This window comes from Macadamia integrifolia, chromosome 2, assembly GCF_013358625.1.
Source record: "Macadamia integrifolia cultivar HAES 741 chromosome 2, SCU_Mint_v3, whole genome shotgun sequence".
Classification (NCBI taxonomy): Eukaryota; Viridiplantae; Streptophyta; class Magnoliopsida; order Proteales; family Proteaceae; genus Macadamia; species Macadamia integrifolia.
In genome coordinates, this window is record NC_056558.1 from 19019715 (window position 1) to 19044997 (window position 25283).

The 25283-nt window shown below is 37.2% G+C and overlaps 2 protein-coding genes across 2 annotated transcripts; one reads left to right on the plus strand and one right to left on the minus strand.

The window, feature by feature from the left end:
* Positions 1-653: 653 nt before the first annotated feature.
* On the plus strand, positions 654-14062 carry LOC122071946. The gene is made up of 14 exons (XM_042636440.1): positions 654-1151; positions 5461-5516; positions 5649-5823; positions 6213-6314; positions 7217-7288; positions 8005-8121; positions 8264-8341; positions 9904-9966; positions 10046-10142; positions 12010-12088; positions 12376-12587; positions 12905-13050; positions 13223-13345; positions 13668-14062. Exons 1-14 carry the CDS (start codon positions 1065-1067, stop codon positions 13818-13820), a joined length of 1560 nt encoding a protein of 519 aa, XP_042492374.1. The 5' UTR covers positions 654-1064; the 3' UTR covers positions 13821-14062.
* A 5845-nt stretch (positions 14063-19907) lies between these two features.
* On the minus strand, positions 19908-23103 carry LOC122088194 (auxin-responsive protein IAA26-like). The gene is made up of 5 exons (XM_042657379.1): positions 21642-23103; positions 20955-21229; positions 20676-20826; positions 20369-20433; positions 19908-20235 (listed from the first exon to the last, which is right to left on the minus strand). Exons 1-5 carry the CDS (start codon positions 22304-22306, stop codon positions 20171-20173), a joined length of 1221 nt encoding a protein of 406 aa, XP_042513313.1. The 5' UTR covers positions 22307-23103; the 3' UTR covers positions 19908-20170.
* Between the last annotated feature and the right edge of the window lie 2180 nt (positions 23104-25283).

The window sequence follows — 25283 nt, forward strand, 5'->3', positions numbered from 1 at the left end:
GAGGAGATATCAGACTCCTGATTACGCAGTTAGCTCAAATGTGATTAAGGGAAAGTCTTAAAATTAGATGGTTAGAGCGGATTGGGGATTGTGTGGATAGACGTATGGTCTCAGGTTCGATTTCCCTAAAACTTGAAGTGAAAGTTTTTCTTTTTTGCTTCATGTAAATATGATTGTACCTGTTGACCCAACAAATACAACTCATGTCTTATGGGGCTTCAGCGTAGGGGCTATAATCACCATGAAACACCTTTTTTCTTTAAAGAATGGCTTTCTAGGTCGAACTATGGATGGTAAAGAGTAAACTCGTAGTTTCTCTCTGTACGTGCCTTTTCTATCCTTTATATACAAATTGTTTTGTTGGTGTACATAAAATATTTAAAGAATTATTTTGACACGTACTTATAAATATAGGAATTTTCATGGATAAATATTGGTGGCAATGACTTGTAATTGCGTAGCAAGTTTAGATTGACAGTAACAAATACAGGGAGGATTCGAACCAAATTTCAGAATCTTTTTGAAAGATTCGATTCCGGTCCAATAATAATAAAAAAAAGTGAACATTCCTTAAAATTGATACGATCACACGTCATCTTCCCACGTGTCCAGTTCAAAACTTCATTAACCTATAAATAACCACTCTCCTTCCTACTCTCTCGACCTCTCTCTACCCGGCGATCCCAGCCTCTCTCTCTCTCTCTCTCTCTTTTTCTCCCTCTAAATTTTCGATTTTCAATTTTTCAGGGCCTGGGAGTGGGAAGGTAGATGGGTTCTCTTCCTCCTCCCATCTGAAAGAAGATTGGGAGTTTTGGTCAATCCCGTCAATGTGCAGGGAGGAAGAGGGGACTACCTGTGCACAGATTTACAAGATTTCGGCGTCTCTCCAGTTCTGTTCTTTGTCTTCTTTGTCTTTTCTCTGTTCATCCTTCTTTATTGCTTTTCGTTAATGCCGATTTAACAATTTCAAACGGAAGGAGAAAAAGCTTATCGAGCCGATTGATATATAGGGCGTTTTCCTGCGCGAAATCTGCCCTGGCATAGAGCTATAGATAACTATTACAATGGCGGCGTATGGAGCTCTTGATTTGTTTATCTTGGCTGCAGGAAGAGCTTTCTGTACACCTCTCGCCGTATTCATTCAGATCCAGGTTAGTCAGTTCTTACTATTATGTTTTTCTACTTCTTGTTTCGTGGCGTACGGAGAAAAGATGAATGACGTTGTTGAATGTTTTCTCCAATCTTCCTCTCTTTCTTTATTTTTGGATCTGAGACGTGGACTTTCTATGTTGTTATCGTCATCTATTTTATCTGTTTGACTTTTAGTGGTTCCGTAGTCATACGCAGCAAAGATCCTTTTTACTCTTGTTTGCCAAGGGGAACCTGATTTCATGGAAGCTAATTCCGAAATTTAACCTGGCATTTGAATGTAGAAAAACTACGTCTATTTTCTTTTTTTTTTTTTGGGTTGAGAAAACGAAATTTTAGCTCAAAAAAATGCAGTGCTTCAAATAGTTAGGTGTGGTGCCACAATGGTCATTATATTCGGTGATGACGATGATGGTGTAGCAGGTGTTAAATTTGATCAACAGCCTGCAAATCAGTGTCAACAACCTGGGATGAAAGCCCGTCTGTACAAGCTAAACTGCTAATATTGCACGTTGCCTAATAATAAAAGTCACTATTTTTTTCTTGAGGTGTCCCATTTCTTCTCTTATCTTTAATTTTTGGGAAATGGGACTCAAGAATCTAGCCCATAAACATAGGATTAGACTAGCATCTTGGAGCATTGGATCTTTAATGGGTAAGAGTCTAGAACTAATAGATGTTATGAGGAGAAGGATTAATATTGGTTGCATTCAAGAGACAAGATAGTAAGGTATTGGATGACTTTAAACTTTGGTATATAGGAGAGCAAAGTAAGAAAGGTGGAGTGGGCATAGTAGTAAACCAAGATCTAATGAATGATGTGGTGGATTTTAAAAGAGTGGGGATAAGATTATATGCATCAAACATGTGTTGGAAAAAGAAGTTGTCAATATAATCATATGAACTCCAAATAGGATTGGATGAAAGTAATAAGTTAAAATTTTGAGACCCCATGGATGGTTTAGTAAAAGGTTTTAGTCAAGGTAAAAATATTATTATAGGGGGTGATCTGAATGGACATGTTTGGAGAGATCGTAGAGGCAACGAAGGTTTTCATTGAGGTTGTGCATTTGGAGAAAGGAATAAGGAGGGAGTCTCAATTTTTGACTTTGTAGTAGTTGATGATTTATTTATAGTGAATACTTTTTTTGAAAAGAGAGAGGAGCATATATTTACTTACAAAAGTTGAAACTATACCAGCCAAATAGATTTTCTTCTATCAAGAAGGTCGGATAGAATTTTTTGTAAAGACTATAAGGTTATTCCTTGGGAGAGCCTAACCACTCAACATAGAATTGTGGTCCTAGACATGTGCCTCACTATGCAGAAGCGTAGGATAAGGTAGCATATTTTCCCTAGGATAAGGTGGTGGAGGTTAAAGGGAAAATCCTTGAGTTCATTTACTCATGAAGTGGTCAAATAATGAAAGTGGGGCTTCGAGGGTGACACTAATACAATGTGGGATGAGATGCAAGTCTATATCAAGAAGTTTGCTATAGAGGTTCTAGGGGAATCAAATTTTATACATCATGCCCTTAAGGAGACTTCTTGGTGGGATGATGAGGTCTAAGCAGCCACTAAGATTACTAGATTAGTTCTATAACATGGCAAGGACAAAATAGGTGGTGGATCTAAGAAGTTATAAATTTCCAAAAACGAAGCTAGGAAGATTGCAAGGATGAAGAAATATGAAGATCTTTACAATAATTTGAACACAAAGGATGGGGAAAACTATCTATAAGATAGCTAAAATAGGTGAAAGGAGATTTCGAACATGCTAGGTGTATTAAAAGTGAGGATGGTCGAGTACTGTTAAGATAAGAGGACATTGAGGAGAGGTGGGAGAGTACTTCAACGGCATACTTAATGGAGACTTCTTGAGTAATAGGGTGTTGGAAGGCTACATTAGTCATCTGAGAACCACATATCGTAGGTTATATAGGCAAAATTAGGATGCCTAAAGGTTTAAAAAAAAAAAAAAAAGAAGCTTTTAAGAAAGATGAAAGTAGGCAAGGTGCCAGGCCCTGACGGGGTCCCTGTTGAATTGTGGAAGAGTGTAGGGATCCATGGTTTATCTTGACTAACCAAGTTGTTTAACAAGATTATGACCACAAAAAAATGCTAGATGAATTGAGGAAAAGCACTGTGGTCGCAATTTACAAAAATAAGGGCGATATTCAAAGTTGCAATAACTATAGAGGCATAAAATTAATGGTTCATATGAAGAAGTTATGAGAGAGGATTATTGAAACCCACCTGAGAAAGGAAGCTACTATTTCGGAAAACCAGTTTGGTTTTATGTCAGGAAGATCCATGATATAAACTATTTACTTAGACTCATGAGATTTAGAGATTGTAAGAAGGATTTTCGTATGGTCTTTATTGACCTAGAAGAAGCTTATGACAGATTCCAAGTAAATTTGTGGATGTAATTAAAGATATGGATTGATGGTGTGGTGACTAGTGTCAGAACTGTGGGGGAGGTCAAGTTAGTGAATTCCCAATGGCAATTGGGTTGCATCAATGATCAACTTTAAGCCCTTATTTGTTTGCGCTTATCATGGATGATTTAATTATAGATATTCAAGAAGGTGGGTGTATGTTTTTCGCCGATGCTATCGTTTTAGTGGATGAGACAAAAGCTAGAATTAATCCAAGGTGGAACTATGGAGATCAACCTTGGAATCAAAAGGGTTGAAAATAAGTAGAACTAAAATAGAATATATTGTGTGTAACTTTAGACACACTTGGACGGATAATGAGGTGGTGAGTATTGGTGAGACGGAGATTCATTAGAGTGAGTATATTAGAAATCTGGGATCAATTGTAAATAAAGAAGGTGACATAAGGATGATGTCACCTACATGATTAAAATAGGTGGATGAAGCGGAGAGGTGTGTCTGGAGTGCTATGTGATTGGTGTATTCCCATTAAAGGTTAAAGGAAAATTTTATAGGACTGTCAGTTGGCCAGTCATGATGTTTTGTGTGGAATACTAGGGAGTTAAGAAATGTAATATAAATAAAGTGTGTAACGGAGATGAGAATGTTGAGATGAATGAGTGGAAAAACTAGGAAGGATAAAGTAAGGAATGACCGTATTAGAATTGGGTTGGGGGTAGCATCGATTCATGATAAGCTTAGAGAGAGTCGTTTGAGGTGACATGGCCATGTCAAATGGAGGCCTTCGGATGCCCTAGTACGGAGTGACTTGATTCAAATTGAGGGAACCAAAAGAACCAGAGGCAGGCCTAATATAACCATAGGAGAAGTTGTGAGAAAAGACATGCTTAGGTTAGGCCTCATATCTTGTATAGCTTCGAATAGAGCTGATTGGAGAGCTAGGATCCATGTGGCCGACCCCATTTAGTTGGGATAAGGCTATGTCGTAGTTTTTTTATTTTTAATTTTTGGGAAATAATTAAATGGTAAAAGAAATACAACAATGTCTTAATGTTTCCCATGTGCTGTAATTTATTGCAGTGAAGTTAATTTCTCTGCAAATTTATTCTCACCATGTATGAACAGATTATTCATTTGGGTGACCTTGCATTGATATCCGGTGAGGCCGTTTAGTGCATGTAATATGTTTTCATTGGTATTCGAAATGGGTTTTGAGTTTAAGGCATCTAAGGAGTGAATATGAAGTAATATTTAGTCCTCTCACCTCTGAAGGTAGCATAGTACAAGTACCTACTATTTTATGATGAAACTAGGACATCTGAATGGTGTATGGATTCTTCCCTCCCCTTCCCCCACCCCCAACAAAAAAAAATGGTGCTTGGTTCTCATTTTCTATTTTGAAATGAATATGGAGCCTGCTATTATGTCTTATCAGTCAACAAGAGTTTGAATATCAGGTTGATCTATGAAAGCATAGTGTTCCAGGATTTAATACTACATCACCCTTCTATTATTCTTGCTTAAACCATTTCAAAAATATTTAATTAGGAAGAAAACAAACTTTTCCAGAAAGCAAAAGAAGAAAAAAAGGGGGGGGGGGGGGGAAGAAGTGCTGTCATATATGATCACATTTGAGCAGTTGCTCCAAAAAATTTCTGAAATTGATTTTGAATTGAAGGACTAATCTAAATTTTAAGTTAAGGAGTCTATAAGTTGTTGGTTGAATGCTATCTTTACTAGTAGGCCAAGTCAAAGTTGTGTCCAGAGAGAGTATATGGAGGACTTTTGCATTCTTATGTTGGTTTCATAGTTCTTGCATCTTTTGACTTTCTATAGTGGTAAGTTTTGGTTTCTTTAATTGTAGCATGTCTACATGACTAACCCTTCTTTTTTCCCCTCCACTTTTTAGGGGTGTCTAATCTGCTTGTTTCTAGCCACTGGATGGGCTTTAGCTTCCTGTGTCAGGTATCTCATCTCATTGTTTAAACCTAAACAATGTTGCCGCTGGTAGCATTTGGATCATTTTTTGTTTTCACGCAGATAGGAAAGCTCATGTTTAACAATGAAACTTATGCAAGAATCTTATTTTTCTCACAGGAACAGAGAGATCAGACGTATGAAGGATAGCATTAAACATGGGAATAACTTTGCATTTCTTTGTCAAGATATCAATGAACTCGAGCACTCCAATCAGATCAACTTGCCAAGAGTGTCGGTTGTGATGCCTTTGAAGGGTTTTGGAGAACACAATCTACAGAACTGGAGAAGTCAGGTTGGAATGCAAACTCAATTAAACAAGTTCTTTTTGTCTAGAAAAGGAAAAATGTAAAATGCAGCCGATTTCTTTCGTTAGAAGAATTTCCTAGGCTGCTGTTATACACTGGAAGTTTGGTTAGCTTTTTCTATTCTTTCTAATATATATTTCCTATTGCTGACCTTTGGAGGAAAGGAATCCATATGCGGAAGGCTATACTAGTGATGTGGCTTACTTTTGTATATCTTTATAATATCATTCTCGGCTTTGGACCTTTGGATATTTTTTATTCATGTATTTGAATCACTGAGGCTTTGTTTCATTATGACACTAGTTATATCGCTTTTTTTTTTTTTTTTTTTTTTTTTAATTTATTTATAAAATTTGGGTTCTTGAATTTAATGCAGATTACATCCCTTTATGGTGGTCCTCTGGAATTCCTTTTTGTGGTGGAAAGTACCGAGGATCCTGCTTATCATGCTGTATCTATGTTGATTTCAGAGTTTAAGGTAAAGACAATACTTTCCGTTTGACCTGTATTCCACTATAACACCTGGCTTTTACTAGAACAATACAACAAAAAAGTCCCATCCTTTTTGTTAATACAGAGGTACCAGTTGGATCTCATTGTATCATGGTCAGCTGTTATATTTTCTAATAAATTTTGAAATATTTGATGAAACTTGGGAAGGCTTAGAAAGAGTAGGAACATTCAATTGTCTGATAAAATTGCTTGCTATTTTGTTTTGTTGGCTAAGGCTGTGGATGTTTTGTGGTCTCAGGTTCTTGGTATGCAATGAATTTATGGGGCTGGTTTAATGGATAACAGAGAGATTAAAGCTATTGGATATTATATCGGAGACCTGACCTTGATTTTTCATGCTAATGTCGTTAGGTCAACTTTGTTTGGCCGAACAGTCCGAGTGGGTTGATTTGGTGCAGTAACCTTGCCCTTTTATATCCAGATCCGTTTTAAAACATGTGCATAAGACCTGCTGTCCTATTGCCTCAGCTAGCTAACATTCTAAGCCTTAAACTGGACAATTTTTTGTTCCATTACTTTCTGGCTAAAGTACCGTTCATCAATTTTCAGAGAGAGTGACAGATGCCACAAAGGGCTGCAGGTTGCATGACCTGGAAAGAGTAGTTGTTAAACTACTTGGGATTTCTCTATTGTTTACCTCTGGAACTTGTACAGGTATTTGCGTGAGAGCATGTGGATGCCCCTCAAAGAAAGTGGAAGTTTCCGTGTTATAGTTTGTCACGTTGAAACCTGGCCTATGTTTTGTCTTTTTATGAGCCATTTGCACTCTATTTCATTAGCATTGTGGTACCCTGTGGTAAAGTTTCATGTAGCCACTGTTTGGACTTGTTTTATTTTTATTCCTGAACTTATTATTGTTGGTTACAGGACAGCGTTGATTTAAAAATTGTCGTGGCTGGTTTGTCAACAACATGCAGCCAGAAAATCCATAATCAGTTAGTATGTAAAGTTTTCGACTTTTTGCCATGATCTTCATTGTTTAATACCTTGTGAGATGTGCTCTGATATTATTCTGTCGATGTAGGATTTTTCAATTTGGAATTTCACTCTCAGACTGAAAATAGTTGTTTATTTAGGTTTGAAGTTAGTTTGAGTTTTTTATGTGCATGAACCTCATAGATTGTTTCAATAGTAAGATGCTCATCTATGTAAGGAAAGGACTCTGCATTACGACATGATTGTATGGAATTTCATTTAAAACTAGAAGGAGTTCCCTATTGCAATTTGATGTTAGATTGAAATTTGTATGTACATGACCTCATATTGTTTCTGCAGCAAGATGCTCATCTATCTCAGTCTGGGACTCTGCATTTTGACATGATCAAGATAGAAATAGAGCAACTTATGGAATATAGGTTGATTCAAATTGAACAGGACATACGGGCTTGTTGGATGTTTGGTTTTTTAGTGTTATATATTGTAATTAAGCCTGTAGAGAAATTTAGTCCTTTGGAGTTCTCTTATCTATTTATATGCATATGAGGAGAATGTGAATCCTATTCCCCTGTTCTTTTCTTTTTCATATGATGCTCCTGTTTTCTTCCTTCCTTTTTAATCTCCCTCTGTCATCTCATTTGTAACAGTTCTGGTACTTTCTGACATAGTGCTTGTTTTTTCTTAATGTTCCCTTCTTCTTGTTCTTTCTACATATGCAGATTGGGGTGGAAAGGATGCATAAAGACAGCAAGTATGTGTTATTTCTTGATGATGATGTTAGGTTGCATCCTGGATCGATAGGAGCCCTTACTGCAGAGATGGAGAAAAATCCTGAGGTGTGGTTTTGGTACCTTTCCATTACTATGGCTATAAAGTGTCTATTTCTCTATCATTACTTATCCTGGTGTTTGTGTTATGCTCATAATGTGGAGTTGGAAAAATTTTCTACTTCTTTATTTTGGTGGTACTTATGTGCAGATATTTATTCAAACTGGATACCCTCTTGATTTACCTTCGGGAAGTTTAGGGAGCTACTGCATTTATGAATATCATATGGTATGGAACCATCTAAAACTTCAATTTATGTTTTTGCCTTGTTTGTGATTTCTTTTGATGATGTAAATAGGCTTGTTTTACTGTTTTATTTGTTCTAATGTGCTGCATTTTCTCGTCATCATCATGATGGGCACACAAATTAGATGACAAAACAAATGCATTTTTCTTACAACTTCAATTGACCATCCTAAGGCTATGTTTGATTGTAAGGGGAATTAAAGAGAAGGGAAGTGAAATTTTCATGCTTAAAAAAGAAATATATGTATTTATTACCCATGTGACTTTAACATTAATTTTAAATCATTCCATATTTGGTTATAAAATTTCACTTTTCTTTGCATCCAAAACCCTTTGCTATAATATGTAAAATAAAAATTACATGTAAAATATATCATTACTAAATATGGTTGAAAAAAAGTAAGTAGTTTATACAATCATATAAAATAATGATTATAAACATTTCTTTTTAAAGTATGAAAATATGACAACCCTTCCCTTTAAATTCCCATTGCAACCAAACGGAGCCTAAAGATTATCAAAAAGGCTAGAAAATCTGGTTGTTTTCTATTCTGTATGTCTATATACCTAATTAAGAATCACTTTGACAGAACAATTTAAATGATCCCTGATAGCTAAGGATATAAGCACATTTTAATGCACTTGAAGAGAACGTATGAATCATCTGCAGTTTGTCTTGTCTTATCATACATTCTTTGCTCGACTGTTCCAAGGACCCAAATGGTGTTGTCAGTTGCTAAAATTATAGAAGGCGTACCCAGTTCACAGGCTCCTGCCACTGTGGGGTATGGGGAGGGTCATAATGTATGCAACCTTTCCCCCCACTTTGCGGAGAGGCTGTTTCTTGACTTGAACCTGCGACCACTAGGTTTTAATGGAGACCATGAGTGGAATCAATTCTTTGGTGAATGTTTCCTGATGTCAAGCTCTGTTTAAGATTTTCCTAGATTTTCCTACCATTTAGGATTGTTTTATAGATATCAAAGTTTGCCTCATAAACAATATTAAATACATTTCTTAAAATGAGAAGGTGAAATTAATATTAATTATGCAAACGGAGCAAGCTGCACCCTGGTGATGCTGTACTATTGTAAGCAGTCCAAGTGGACCCACTACATCCAACTCACAACCCAACTTTACACTCCAACTTTTCTTTCCAGACTAGGAATTTGCAAAACAAAGGCTCTAAGGTGAAATCTAATGGTTTCTATAAATTGGTTGTCAGGCTTCCTCAATTTTTCAATTGCTAGATCCCAACGTATTGAGGTTATCCAAGGGTATTTAATCATAACTTCAATATTTAAATTTCTACCTCTTTAGAAAAGTTCTTTTTGTTACCTATTTTCTGTTATTATCATGCAAAATCACTTCAAAAGAAGAAATCCAATCAGTCTATCAAAGTAATTAAACTTTTCCACTGATTTGATTGATTGAATTGTTGATCTCTTGTTTACTAAGACTTTTGATGTGGCAAACCTCTCTCTCTCTCAAAATTTCTCTTGTTGCTTATTTATAATTTTACGTTTTCCTGATCTTGAATTCAGCCTTGCTCAATGGGATTTGCTACTGGTGGAAGAACATTCTTTTTGTGGGGAGGTTGCATGATGGTAAACGCTCTCTACTCAAATATTTGGTGTAGCTACTCCAATTCATTGTCAATTGCTCTTAAGTTTAGTTCATATTCAGATGCATGCAGATGATTTTAGATGTGATCTATATGGTGTGGTTACTGGACTACGAGATGGTGGCTACTCTGATGATATGACCCTAGCAGCTATAGCCGGTAATGTACTCCCACTGTCTTATCATTATAAATCCAAGTTGAATAGGCCTAGAAATTTTCTTATAGTTCACCACAACTCTACCAATATATTGATGCCTTGGTATCTTAACAGTGAACACATGTAGCTGCCGTGACACAATACGATACTGATACTGCTTTTGGTTGCTACATGAGTTCAACATTTATTTTTACTATTGGTTTGTTTTCTTAACTGTGGACGATTTTCTCTTTGGGCTGTGTTTTGTAGCCAAGAGAAGAAAAGAAAATAAATGAAAAGAAAAAAGAATCTAGAAAAGAGTAACAGAAAAGAAATGAAATGGTAAGAAAAAAAAAAGTATGTTTGTTTGGCTACCATTAGAAGAAAAGAAAAGAAAAGTTTTTGTATTTTCTTGGGTTTTCTTGTATTTTTGGAAAGATTTTTTTTTTTTGGCAGCGAAAGAAAACTTCACCATTGCCAAGGTGAATTTAAAATTCAAAAAAAGAATCTTCTCTTGGTTTAGGACATGTCAAGCACAATGAGAATTTCTTAAACCAAGAAAAAGTACAATTTTTGTACTTTTTCCTTTTCTTTTTTTTTCTTCTCTTGGCTACCAAACACAGCGTTAGTCAACAATGTGATAAAAAAGGGATGCGCTTGGTCCAACAGTAAGGTACAAATGTTTCGACTTGGTGGTCAAGCGGTTGGAATAGCCTCTTGACATTCTCGGGGTAAGGCTACGTAGTTCTCACCCCCTAGACCTCGCATATGCGGGAGCTTCGTGCACTGGGTGCACCCTTAAACAATGTAATAAAAAACAATGATGATACAACTGATTTGTTTTGTTAATAATATAATCTAAAATAATAAGTGGACACATTGAGTCAACCATTATGTGCTACCTATTCTCCTTTCTGCTTGTTTTATGTGTAAATGTGGCTAGGGTGTATTCTGCATTTCCTGTCTTTAGTTGTTCTCTGAGATTTGGTACTGAACAATCTTCTCAGTTATATGTTTGTAGTGGAACTTCGACACTGTTTAGATGAACATTGTACCTCTTGAACCCTTAAACTGTGTGAGGGTGAGTTTGATCCATTTTTTACTCTTTTTTCCCTGTTCATTTGGTGGTGTTGGATTCAGTAGATTAACTTTCACTTTTGATAATGTAAAAGATTGTCTTGAATTCCCCTATTGGGTGTTTGGGTATTATAGCACTGGTTGAGTTGGCAAACTATGTTATAATTTGTTGTCATTTGCTATGTTTCAAGGCTTCTTGAGACACCCCAGACAGTTTAAATGTCAATGAACGACGACAGAGAAGTGGGGAAGAACTTAAGGCATTGAAATACGTGAACTGAGGGTGGTGGGCAGGGTAGGAGGCAATAATGGTAAAGAAAAGACTGGCTAGCATGAGGCAGGTGCTCCACTCTGAAAGTGATTCCGCAATGAATAAGCTACTAACTTAAGGGGATTCTTCACATTTCTAGATCTCTTGGATAGAGATGCGGTTTTGAACTGTTACATTTAATCAATAATTTGGATGCTGGAAATATTCCAATCAGTTCCAGGAGGGGGAAGACAAAGAAGATATGCTGCAGCGTAATTACATTTCTATAAAGATCTGTCTGCATATCAAGCTTTCTACAATCACCACCTCATACACCTACTTTCTGATTCCGACATGTCACACTGGTGCCTCTGTTATGCTAATTAAAGCACAATTCTTGCTAGCTTGTGGCTGATATTTGTGACCACTCTATTTTATTACTGAGTTTTGACCAGTGCTTGCTTATCTTTCTAAACTCGGTGATCATAATTCTTGAATAAACTGTTAGCATATGTTTCAGTTACAATAATGCTAACTGGCATCTATTCTATTTCTGTTTGTAGGTGCACATAAACGGCTTATTACATCACCACCAGTTGCTGTATTTCCTCATCCCCTTGCTAGTGATCTTAGTTTCCCCAGGTTTGTGTTGGTGTTCCCTTTATGCTTTTCCTTTTAGCATTCAATTATAATTCACTTTATGTCCATGTTTAACTTAAGGAAAAAAATATGAAACCAATGGTGGCAAAATACAGATATTGACACTACTTGGTACAGTGCAATGTCACAACTATAAACAGTTTGTGCCTCTTGCACCGTGGGAAGTTCTACCTTACACTCTGTGAAGTTGCCATCACTGTATGGTGCTGAATGCTGATATCTTTGTTTGTCAATTGTGTTTAACTTGGTTAATTCTGGTTCTTATGTAGGTACTGGAATTACCTGAGGAAGCAAACATTTGTTCTGGAATCATATACAACAACAGTGAACTGGATAATGAATCGGGCACTATTTTCTTCTCACTGCTATCTATCCTGGGGATTTGTTGCTCCCTACGTCATGGCAACGTTTCATGTTGCAGCTGCACTAACAGTATACTCAAAGGAGTACCAACTTGATGGAACATCCTTTAATATTGGTGGTGAGCTCACAAACCCTTTTAGGCAGGTTTGGCTCAGTTGAAAAATCCTTGTGCAGGACAGTGTAAAGTATCTAATTTCCTTCTTAACTACAGAAGAAATTCAAGATATTTTAGTGGCCCCCCTAAACCTTTATTGAACACTTGAGTCTTGTGTTGATGGTTCATAAAGAACGGGGAGGAAAAAGTAATGAAAAAGGACACTTCTACTATAGGAAGTAAACAAAACTAGAAAAGAGCATGGCTGCTGACTCTTTTTAGATACTCATTCGTTGTAGTTAATTTTTCACTTAATAAGTATTATAAATTGCTTTGGCCAGGTTTGATGCTTGTGGGCTGCCTGGCTTTGTGCACTATTATAGAACTGCTTTCAATGTGGAACTTGACTAAGGTGGAAATTCAACTCTGCAACATGTTGTCTCCTGAGGGGCCTCCAGTCTCACTCGATTCCTATAACTGGGCGCTTGTAAGTCCATGTTCACATCGCTTAAAAATATTATGCATTTTTAAACCAAAGCATAAAGAAAATTTGTCCAATATTTGTATGTATATTTGCTTGTGATTTGGGTCACTCTTCCATTCAAATTGCTTTTTGAAGACAATTTCCTAATTGTGGCTGTAATCATATTCATTGACAGATATTTCTTGCCATGTTGGTCGATAATTTCTTATATCCTGTTTCCGCAATACGATCACATTTTTCTCAGTCTATCAACTGGTCTGGTGTCCGGTACCACTTGAAAAATGGGAAGATAAGCAAGGTATGCTGATTGCAGACTACCATTTTTTTTTTTTTTTTCAGTCCTATATTTGCAGAGCACCATTTCATGCTTGTTGGACATTAGGGTCACCATGACTGAGAAATCTGTGTAATCATTGCCACAATTTGGGGCATGGGAGTTGAAGCCAGTTTATTCTTATAGGAACTTTATTGCAGAATCACAGTGCTTGTCTTAGGTGTAATAACTAAGGAGTTTTGTTTTGGTTGTTACTTGAGCAATTTAACTGGTGTATTCGAGTAAGGTGGGAAAGTGAAAGAAATAGAAAATGTAGAACTCATGGCTATCAACTACTGTGATGCAGATTGACAGAAAGAAGGACTCTGGATTAATTTATTCAGATCTGGGAGGAAAGCATCTGTATGGGAAGAGGGGAGCTCCTCCCAAAAGCTCATTCCTTGGCTCTTTGGCAAGAAGTTTGGCGCAGTGGCACCAACCCAAGAAATTCGATGTCTAGCAATGCCTAGGTCATTCTTTTTTTGCCCTTTTGGTTAGGAGATCCTTCCTTTAATTCTTATTCTTGTTCTAGCGATTCAATTCTTCAGCTTCAACCCTTATTGACTGGGTTGATGTTTTACTGTCATTGATTTTAACATTATGATTATATAATCATTGTACTACCATTGATTGTAAACTTATGATTATATATGATCCAAAAATTTCATTTGAGACAATTAAAGTCTGAGTTGTGAAGCTGAACTTCTGAGCTCTTTCTAATCACATCACTAGAGTACCAAATGTTAATTGTTGTTATTGATCAATGTGGTTGCCGACTTGACTTGGGGTATTGAGAACCACCACACTTGTAACTGGATGATGGGGATATATACAATATAAGTTCAAAGAAATAAGAGTTTAAGGGGGTGTTTGGTTCAGTAAATCTTTGGGATGACATTCTTTATAATGATAATTCTTAATTTTTGGAGTTGTTTGGTTCCACTAGGATGACCCTCATAAGTGAGCATCATACTTCCCATGAATGACCATATTACAAAGGTTGTGTTCCAAATATGAGTTTACCTCAATACTTAAACTCAGATTTGAGCAACCTTTTTACCACCTAGTATAAAAGGAGTAAGCGGAAAGGTGTTCTCTACGGAATCCAATATCTCAACCCGCGAGAAACCTGTACTAGCCTTAAGGCAATCAAACGATTTTTCAGAAAGAAACATAATTCAGAAGAATGTCAAAAGATTGACATTCATATCTGATACATATACCATTTGATTTACCAAACCAAACATCGCCTAAAAAAACATATTTGGGAGCCAGATTGGTCAGGAATCAGTCAGATTTGACCAAGATATGTCCCAACCTTAGAAATCCAGTATGGATTAACCGAACCCGGCTTGAAACAAGTTGAACTGGCTTTTTTTTCTAGGGGAAGAACAGTAAATGCTGTGGTGTGTATAAGGGAGACTGGAAGGATAACAGTAATGTGGATTCTTTCTATAACAATTCTTGACTTCTCATTTTGCCCCTTGTGTTTATAGTTTAAGAGGAGTGGTTGATGATGGGGCCAAAAGCTTAAGCCCCTCAAATAAAAAAATGAAGGATACGTCTAGTATATATGGACAGAAGATGAGGGTATTTCTGAGAGCAGGAAGATGTGAACTTTTGGGCCACATTCCAATGGACACCAAGACCCTCCAATGGTATACATAATATATATATATATATATATATTAAAAAAAGGGGTCCCATAGAGAGAGAGAGAGAGAGAGAGTTGAGCTTTTGGTGGTGAAAATTTTTATATTTTTTTTTGGTGGGGAAGAGGTGAACTTTTGGTGGACCCCATTTAAGTTAGTAAAAGTTAGGCAAGTGTCACTGACAAGGACCCTTCCTTCCCCCTCCCTGGATCCCCACTTCCTCACTTCCTCACTTCCTCACTTCCATGTTGCATTGTCCCTACAGCCTAGGTTTGGGGCCATCCTAGGTAGCTCCTGGGGAGCACCAGCAATGATGTTTCCTGATGCCATCTTAAACCTTAAGTCTTAGACATGGGCTAAGGCCTTTGTTTTTGTACCCAAGGCTTCTAAAAATTAAAATTAGACCAAATTGAGAGAGAGAGAGAGGAGAGAATAGGGAGGGGTGGAAGCAGGGTTTTAGGTATCAATATTGTATTGGCTTTATTAGTACCATATGGATTGATTGTACTTTTTTTCTTTTTTAAGTCCAAATATTATGATCGATTGTATCGATCTAAAAAAATAGATTTTTGATCTTGAATTGGCCTGATCTGCCCGATACTGTCATTCCCTACCGGTATCAGTATCTACAATGGTCGATTCAATAATACTTGATACCGTGTGTTATAACATTTGTTGGTAGTGCTACTATATAATGTAAAATATTGGTATCGTGTTCACTGATACGCAATAATATCACCAAAACCTGATACAAATCAGATGAATAAGACAAATTGTGTTTCAGTTTTGAAAATACATTCGATATCAACTCATTACGGTTCAATCCATATCGTTGGTATATTGTATCATATCTTTTTTCTTTTTCCTTGGGAGGTAGGAGCATTGTATCATATCAATACTGATACCAATACCTATGATCTTATGTTATCAATTAGTGCAGGGGTGGTACTTCTGAATTAAGATTGGTAGAATGTGCAGAGAAATACACATTGGACTAATATGTGTGGTGGGGGGTAAGTCTAGAATCTAGATAGAATGGGTAGGATTAAGGCACTTATATAGATGATAGATAGATAGGGGAGCAGAGAGCATCATTCTCTAGTCTCATTGCTTCCCTAAGGTTTCTCCTTTCCATGTCTTCCTCTCCTACAATAATAATAGTGTTTTAGGTAAAACAAAGTGCAAAATCCCAACAAAGCACAAACAGCACAAATTACAAGGATGGGAATGTGGGATACTCTATCCCTTATTCCCCCACTTGGACTCCTAAAACCCCAAAAGGAAGTTGGGTAACCCATAAAATTTGAGAATTGAAGCTAAGAGAGAGTAGAGAGTGTACCACTCTATTTGGCTTCAACTTGCTTTTAGATATATCTCACCTGAAAGAAAACCAACAGAAGAGACATAAAAAGAAAAGGATGAAAAGAACATAAGCTTTACAGCCCATTCATGCTTCCAAGTTTTCTCAGCAGTTGTGATATTTGTGAATGAGACAGCTCTTTCACCAATTAGGCTTATAGAGTACAGAGTCTAAACAGCACAGCACGGACCAGCTTTACAGAAGAGCTACTCTGCCTACATATATGACAGATTATAGTGTCCAGACAGAATCATATACCCTACTTTGTAAGCATTTCTGCTAAATCATTCATTCCCGTCCCTCTCTGGGTTTTGAGGACGACCAATGTGTGTAACCTATGTGTATCATGGTTTGAGGATTAGCCTTTGAATCAATACGTTCTAGGTTCCTTTTCAAAACCTTGTTACAAGTGTTTTTTTGGTAGAAAGATGATTAGGCTCAACCTGCCACTATCATAGTTTTAAGAGTAATGGAAGTTAATGTTATTTCGACTCAGGATTTCACTATTAAATTTTTTTATTAGTAATCCATTATTAGCGCCAAAGATATTTGTGAATATGTATTGGTCTATTATCATAATTTAGTATTTATTATTTGGGAATCATGATTGAAAAAAATAACAGAAGACATATTGAAGGATCCCGTGCTGCAATTATTATAATTGAGAAAATCAAAGATTGGATTCGTGAAATCATTTAGCCATTAACTTTTCTAAATTCTTTTCTTAAAGAGATAATCTTATCTTGCAGGACTTTAAGTTAAACCCACCAATTAGTAGGACTAAAGCTCAGATTCCTGTTTACTGGTGTCCTCCCTTTATTCTGTTAAACTAAATGTGGATGGTGCAAGCAAAGGGAATCCAAGTATTAGTAATGGGGGAGGCACTATTAGAAACAACAACGGAAATGTTCTGATAACTTTTTCCAATTTTTATGAGGTGTGTATAAACTCAACGGCGCAAATGAGAGCATTTAGATATGGCTTGGTATTGTGTAAAGATTTAAGCTTCTCTGACTTTTATATTAATTATGACTCTTCCTTGATTGTGAAACTTATCTCTCAAAGATCATGTACCAAGTGGAGATGCTAGTATTGGTTTCAAGAAGTAATCAACCTTTGCGATTTTCTGAGAGCTCATCACTTTTCATTTTGGGAAAAAGCAATCGCGCAACGGATTCGTAATCTAACTTTGCATGTGAAACCACTATAAATTCGGTTTTCCATGATAATAATTCTCTTCCGTTTAATATTAGTTACATCATTCGGGAGGATAAAGCAGGATTACCAATCTTTAGAATGTAATATTTCCTCTTTTGGAGGTTCTTCTTTTGTATTTTGCGAGTGGCAGAGTGATCTGTATCTCATGGATTGGGGTAAGGTAGATTATGTTTCCTCCCTTTGTTTTTTTTTTATTATTTTATTTCTATTTAATAAAATTTTAGGGGCTTCCCCAAGTCCCAGATAATTTTTGGGTTAAGGAAAAAAAAAAACATGGTTTTAAGAATTGGCCGAGGCCAATTTGATCTCTAGCATATTTCCACATATTAGAACCTTGGACTAGGATTATGAAAATCAAAACTGAATCAAATTGATCAGTGCTGATTCCGATCTGTTATCAGCCAGAATCAGATGGAATCAATCGCATTAATTTCGGCCGTTCGGTCCAATTCGGATTTTTAACCCGTGCAATCCATTTGTGAGATTGTGACTTATTGATGAAAGAGAGTGAGGCAGACGGAAGAAGTGGAGATTCCTTCCACCACCGTCACTTCCTGACTCACCTGCTCAAACAACGATAGTGTTTGAAAACTACCATCTCGTAATCAATATCTAGAACCCCTGATATTAGGTTGGGCAACCTTCATTCTACTGCAGTATGACCTTCATTTGACAGTAGTGTGACATTTATCATCCCACCCACAATCATGGTTTAAAGTATCTTTGATACGATACGATATTCCTCTGATATGTATCTTAAATTTAACCAACCGATATAGTGATCGATATCGATACTTTAATCGTTGATCTTTAACAGATCTTAAAGAATTTTCAATACGATCCAATACTCTTTGATATGTATTTTAAATTTAATTGACTGATATAATAATCGATATCGATACTTTAATCCTTGTCCACAACCTTCAAGATCCGTGGCCAGAGAAAGGACCACCATGGTGTTCCCCATCTTTAGTAGAATATCTCGCTAACCATGTGGGATATATGGCCCTCCCCGGAGGTTCAAGAAATACAGCTTTCTTTGGTGAGATGTGAGGGATTGACTTTACCTTGTGCTATAGTTGACATCAGGCGCACCTGAGTGCAGAGTTTCTCCGGACATCGGTCACTATTAATATTGATCTTGTTCAAACCATGTCAGTTAAATAAGATGAATTTGCCCCGAAATAAAATAGGATTCTTTTGTGTTTACCCTTCATCTGTACTGTTACACCGATATGGGATCTGCGATATCTGCAAGGAATATGTATTGGCAAAGAATAAGCAGATTACTGATTCCTCAAACCCTGGGAGTAGAGGATGGATTAAAGTATCAGGTATCAATAGATTGGTATCGTTCTGATACCAGATCGGGTATCAGCCCATATCGGGCGATTTGGCCCAAAACACACTTATACGGCTACATGCCTATACCATACCATTTTTTTACAATTTTACCCTTATCCGTACTTTGTCGGTGACCTGTATTGGATAGGCATCAGGTTAAACCGATACAAAGAACCATAAGGAGAGGGAGAAGGAGAGAGAAAGAGATTGGGACGGGGTTGTCCATTGTCCTGTGTGAGGGGACAGGGAGGAAAGAAAGGAGGATGACCTAGATGATGATGATCATGATGATGGATTTGGAATGATTACTTTATAATTTTTTATAAACCAAAAAAAAACAAAACAAAACTAAACAGGTCTCCAATACTGCACGGCACTGAGAGATTACTGCCATTCCTTATCAGAGACAACCACCCCTGCTGACCAGGGCCACCCACAAGAAGGCTGATCCAGGGCATGTCAGAAATTATATATTTTCACTATTTCTTGAGATTCATGCCTACTTCTCTTCTTTGTCCCCCTCTCTCCTCCCCAAGTCCCAGCCTCCCAAACCCAAATCCAAACCCAAACCCAAACCCAAACCCTTAGACCCATCTAAATAATGGCTTGGTTGTTTTAGTCTGGTTTGTCATCAGGGACACGCAATCCTGACGTGTTCCTTCAATCTTGTTTCTTCCTTCCCTAGAATCCCTACTCCCTAGTGCTGCGTCATAAAATGACAAAAACCCTTTCTTAATCAGAGACCTCATCATATATCATCAAGGACAGGACTGGATGAATTCCACACCAGTAATAAATAACCCCAATAGGATACACCACCAATTATCACCAAATCTTCTTCTTTTGAGCTTTTTGGCTATAAGAAGAGAGAGATCCCAGGAGGCAGATCAGATTATTATCTTCATTATTGTTCTAAGCCCATCCACCATGATTTCCCAAACTTGTAAATCCAAACCACTCATTATACATGAACTGAAGCAAAGTAAAATTGGATTAGAGAGTCCTATGAAGCAAATACATAGCTTTTTTGATTTCTCTACAAGCTTGTTTGCATTGGATTTTGGAACCAAGTCTTTCTTTTTACAAGGGCTTTGTAAGTTGTAACAGATCACCAAAAACAAGAGGGAAATGGTGTAAAGCTGGCTGTGCTGCTAAGCCAAATCTTAAAAATTACAAAACCAAATTAAGATATACTTTGCCACACAAAGAATCTTTAATGACTGACACATTTCCCTCTCATCCACTTCCTCCTTTCACTCCACAGTCCACCCTAGTACTCTTTCCTGGCTTACTGCTACCTACTGCAACACAAAGTCAAAAGCATAACCCCATTATCAATCCCTAGTCAAAAAGAAGCTCAAAGCTATATACCATACCCAAAAAACATGAACATGAACATGAAAACAGGGGATTAAAAGTAGTGTTAAAACTTACGCTGTAATGTGGGAAGTTCAGAGCTTTTTAACACGCGAAGCCTCTTCACTGTTGATACAAACATGCTGCAATAAATGTAAACCCAGTTATCAAAACTATGAAGAATAATTAAACCCCAGCAAAGATCAGTTTCTGCAATCTCCATTTAATACTTCTATTATCAAATACAAAGAACTAAATTTCCAAGAAATGGGTTTGGAGTTTGGATCAGGAGACTAATAAATTCTTTTGGGTAAAAGCATCCATAGAAAAACTATACTAATCCCCACAAAACTAACAAGATTAGATTTTAGAGTGAGAAACTTACTGCCATGGGACGTCCCCCACAAGCATCCTGTCTCCCTCATTATCCTCGTAAACAAGAGTAAATTCTCCTTTCCCATCCAATAAACCTGTAATTGCCTTGGTATCTGCTGCCTTCTTGTTCTGATCTCCAGCAGCAGAGGAATCTTCTTGAGCTAATAATCCAAAGAAGACAAACAAAGCAAATTAAGAAAACCCCATATTTGTTGTATTGTTCTTTTTCTTCACCTTGAAAGTCTATATAGCACAAAAGTTCATATCTCCAGTATTGAATTTAAATAACCTGCAAGAAGGCCTCTGAAGAGTTCGTCAACTGCCAAGGAAAGTTTTTCATAGCTGTCATAGGCTTTGAGATCCACTTTCCTTCCGATAGGGACTCCATCCATGTTAATCTTCACAAACAGACCCTTCCTACAAGCTTCAGTTTTCTCGCTATGCGTCTCTGCTGGAGGTGTGTCGCGTATCTCCGATGCCGGCTTGGATGAGCTGCTGCCGCTCGCAAGATTCTTCCTGAATGCACGAACTGGTGGCCAACCCACAACTGGAGCAGGAGAAGTTCTGAATATATATATTTTTAGACAAGAACATTATAATCTTGTTTAGTCTGATTTCTGAAATCAATAAAATATATTACCCAGAACACCAGAACAAGCTTACAGTCCCGTAAAAAATTGAGATGGATGATCAGATAATCCAAATTGGAAGGGGGAAAAACAGAGATCCAATGGCAGGTTACAGTTCCATTTTTCTGGGAAACATTCAGAAGAAACAGCAACCATTCCAAAAAGAGAAGAAAGAATTAAATCACAAAAACCAGAGTATTAACAGATTTCATTACAATAACATGACCACATCAACAGTTAAAAGCCGAGATTTTCAAAAATATAAAAGGGATCAATTGTATCCTCGAATAATTACTCAACATCATTAATCAAAGAGAAGGCAGATAATGGAAGAAAAGCCGGAGTACCTTTTGTGGGAGCTGTTGAGAACAATTGTATTTGCAGGAACTGAACCAGAAGCTGTAGAACATGATTTCTTTTCAGGGTTCTGCAACTCGGCTAGTTTTGTGTCATTACATGTCTGTGAAGGTCCCTTTGGAATAACAGGTAAGCTCTGGGGAACGGACGAGACCTGAAGAAACTGAGGCTTTGGCTGTTGTTGTTGCTGCTGGGTCTTCACTTGGAAGTGTGAAGGAGATGGAGACGTTGAAGAACACCATGGAGAAGAGAGAATAGTCCCATTCCCACTCGGTTTTTCTGAAAATGAAAGCTTCTGGTTCTGGTTGTGGTTCATCAGCCATGTCTGTTCTCCAGCTTTGGCTTCAACCGTATCTAAGAACACTCTCTTTGCCCCAGCAGAAATACTGTTATTGTGGCTATTATTGGACTTGGAAGAAGCCGGAGAAGAGAAGCTTCCGAGAGATAGAAGAGACTCATCTCTTTCTCTGCCGTCCTTTTCTCTGTTTTCTTTGTCAAACCAATCTTCCCCCGGAGGTCCCAGCCTTAACTCCAGCTTTTTATCCTCTGAAACTCCAAATCTGGCTTCATCCCTTCTAGCAAGCCATTCTCTTTCGTTAGGTATCATATCAAGAAACTGAGAATATAGTTCTCGGTTCCTAGAAGAACCCTCCATCTCTATTCCTAGGATAGTAAACAAAATGAAAGAAACCCAGATGGAAAACCAAAATTTCACTTCAGAAATTGAGTGAAGAGATTGAAAAGGAAAACACCTTGGCTGGAAGAAATGGAAAAAGATACCAAAGTTACCAATCAGCCATAGACATTCATACAGGAAACATATCTAGCAACCAAACAAAGGCAGAAGATGGAGACCACCCCACTTCAGTCCATCACAGGACACCTTCTTCCCCAAAACTCCTAAACATCAAAGTCCACCTCCTCCTGTTCTGACCTCAAAAACAAAGACTCAGAAGAAAACCCAGACAAAACTAATCCAGACAAGGAAAACCAATAAACAACAAGCCACAAGCAGATAAAGAAAGATGCATTTATTTATAAATACACAATAAAGACAAGTGCAGGGCTCTAATTTCTTCTTGTTTTCCGAAACCTGAAATAAAGAGTCACTTTTGAGTCCCCCTTTTTTAGGCCTGGGAGAAGACTTAAAAGTAGAGAGGGTCAGGAAGCTATTGAGATTTGAGATTAGAGATTTGAGATTTGAGAGAGAGAGAGATTCCTCGACCCAAAACCAAACAAGAAACGGAATTAGAGGATTGCTCACGTAACCACGTCCATGACACGCACTGAACCAAAGCTAGCAGCAGCCATTGTTGTTGTTCCTGCTGTTGTTGTGCTATTCACAGTCCACACCATTCAGGACTCAAAAGGGTGCTCACATCCCCATGGTACTCTAATCCTCAGGGGCCAGTCTTATTAGGAACACAAGCCCAAACATACTCTAAACATGCTTTCTCTCTATATATATTTATAGTTTTTTACAGGATACTTTGTGGGTTTTGTAGGTCTCGATCGAAACACAGTTTTACTATTGACTCCAGTTAAAACTTTTCACAAAACTGTTTTGTTTAAATCTAATGAAGATTAGAGAATGAGAATCCAGATCTTAATCCTTAAATCAAATGGTATCTTTCTGAAAAGAAAGAAAAGATGTGGGAGACTGGAGAGGAGACTGGAGACTGGAAAGAGAGAGAGAGAGAGAGAGAAAGTTTGCCTCATGGACCCGGGGGTTCTACTACTCTACTCATGCCCAATATTTTTCTACATTATTGAAAGTGTAATCTTTTTTCATTTCTTATAGAGAGAGTGAGAGAGTGAGAGAGTGAGTCTGAAAGGGTGATTTGCTTGATCCATATTGCAGGAGTGGCTTGTGCCGTCCAGACTACAGAGTGTGCAGAGAGGCAGAGACCCCATACCATACCGGCCAGCTGGTTGACATGTTCGTACATTGAATAGAGTATTGTAAATGCATTGTCAAAATATCAGGCTAATGGGGTTTTCTATAGGTGTTTTTTTTTTTTTAACTCGCACCCCCCCCCCTCCTCCTTTCTTCTGCTGTATGTGTCTGACCAAAGTTGCCTTAGTCTCCTACCACTAACAAATAACAAGCCCTTGTGATAAGTGTTTGGGTAACCAAAGGGGTAATTAGCCTAGTAGTGAAAATACCATCAATCCATCATAGTTCAAGTCGATTGATTGTAGGTTTGAGTCTTAGCATGCTTTATTATCTTTCGTTGGTCCTGTGAAAGCATTATTTATCGTACGATCACTACCATGGAGGTGTGCCTTATACGGGTGTGTGTTTGGGGGTCTTGCTAATCAATTAACTATGAAATACTTAATTGGGTGCCCAACCGGTTGGAAAAGAGCCCGAATCCATTGTCCCAATGAGTTTTTTTTTTTTTTTTTAAATCAATCAAAATCGAACCAATTAAGTTTGTCCAAAATACGGTTTGGGCTATTGTTTCAATCTATTAGCAGTTTCTTTTAAAGGTCCCATAATGGCATATTATGAGTCCTGTTTTGATTTTTCATATATATAATCTGTATTAAATTTTATGTGGTTTTTTGAGTTTGATCGAACAGTTTGCTTGGTCCCATCTTTTTAACGGTTTCTAAGAACCAAAATCAATAGTCAATAATGAATCAATAAAGAGTTCATTCAGTCAATTATAATTCAATTTAATCAATTTCAGTCGATTCAATCAGTTCGATCTCATTTTTGACACCACCTAGTTGCTTTTGCATAGCCCCAACTTTTGTTAGTTAAAGCCTTGGGCTAGTTTGTCCCTCTATGAAGCAAACCTTATGGTTTTCTATAGGTAATGCAATCCCTTCTGTTAATATTACGAAATAAAATCGAAATTAATTTATTCTTAACCTTATGAAGGCATATGTTTCAACTCTTCACTTGACAACTTTGCATGGTACATTGTTTTTCGTTTCTGTAAAGGAACTCTGTCAATCTATCATTTTCTACACCTAGACATAGTTGAGTGTGAAAATGCCTAACATGTAGGGATAGTTGGGTATTTTTACATACCGTTGTGTCTATACATAGGAAACCCTTGACTGGTAGAGTTATTTTCTCCTTTTTCATTTTCAATATTTGGATTATGTTGACCACTACTATAATACCAGACACATTAAGCTAAGGATTGAAGTGATTTCTTGTTTGTTATAAAAGCCAAAACTTGGCCCCTGGTTTGTGGTCTTCTATGTGCTAAATAAGGAAATCAAAGTAGCAAATTTTGGATTTCTAAAGGATTGGATGTCTTTCAAGTCAGAAGGTGGGAAGGAGTTCAACATCATTATCATATGATATCTAAAATTATTGATGACTTAGTAATCCTATTCTAACAATGGGAGTTTTAAGTCTCACTCCTGGCCTGTAAGTAGTACTATGTAGAAACAGTGGAAAAAGCTCTGTTATATATGTAAATGCCCCACGAGGTTTAGAAACTCATAATTGGTACAAGATCGGTCTCCATCAATTCTGATCAGAATTGTCCTAGAATTTGTCCGATTCAACCTGATTTGGTCTAACTCGGCCTAACTTTGACATACCCACACGTGTAGATTCAGAATTAATTAAAATCTGTATCAATCAATTCTACCAATTCTGATACAAT

What these genes read in the sequence shown, in the direction of transcription:
- LOC122071946 (XM_042636440.1), top strand. Translation starts at nt 1,065, where the DNA reads ATGGCGGCGTATGGAGCTCTTGATTTGTTTATCTTGGCTGCAGGAAGA. An exon ending in AACATCCTTTAATATTGGTG is followed by an intron (nt 12,588 to 12,904) that starts GTGAGCTCACAA and finishes TGCTTTGGCCAG; the next exon opens with GTTTGATGCTTGTGGGCTGC. An exon ending in AAAATGGGAAGATAAGCAAG is followed by an intron (nt 13,346 to 13,667) that starts GTATGCTGATTG and finishes ACTGTGATGCAG; the next exon opens with ATTGACAGAAAGAAGGACTC.
- LOC122088194 (XM_042657379.1), bottom strand. Translation starts at nt 22,306, where the DNA reads ATGGAGGGTTCTTCTAGGAACCGAGAACTATATTCTCAGTTTCTTGAT. An exon ending in CTCAACAGCTCCCACAAAAG is followed by an intron (nt 21,230 to 21,641) that starts GTACTCCGGCTT and finishes ATATATATTCAG; the next exon opens with AACTTCTCCTGCTCCAGTTG. An exon ending in TGAACTTCCCACATTACAGC is followed by an intron (nt 20,236 to 20,368) that starts GTAAGTTTTAAC and finishes TTTGTGTTGCAG; the next exon opens with TAGGTAGCAGTAAGCCAGGA.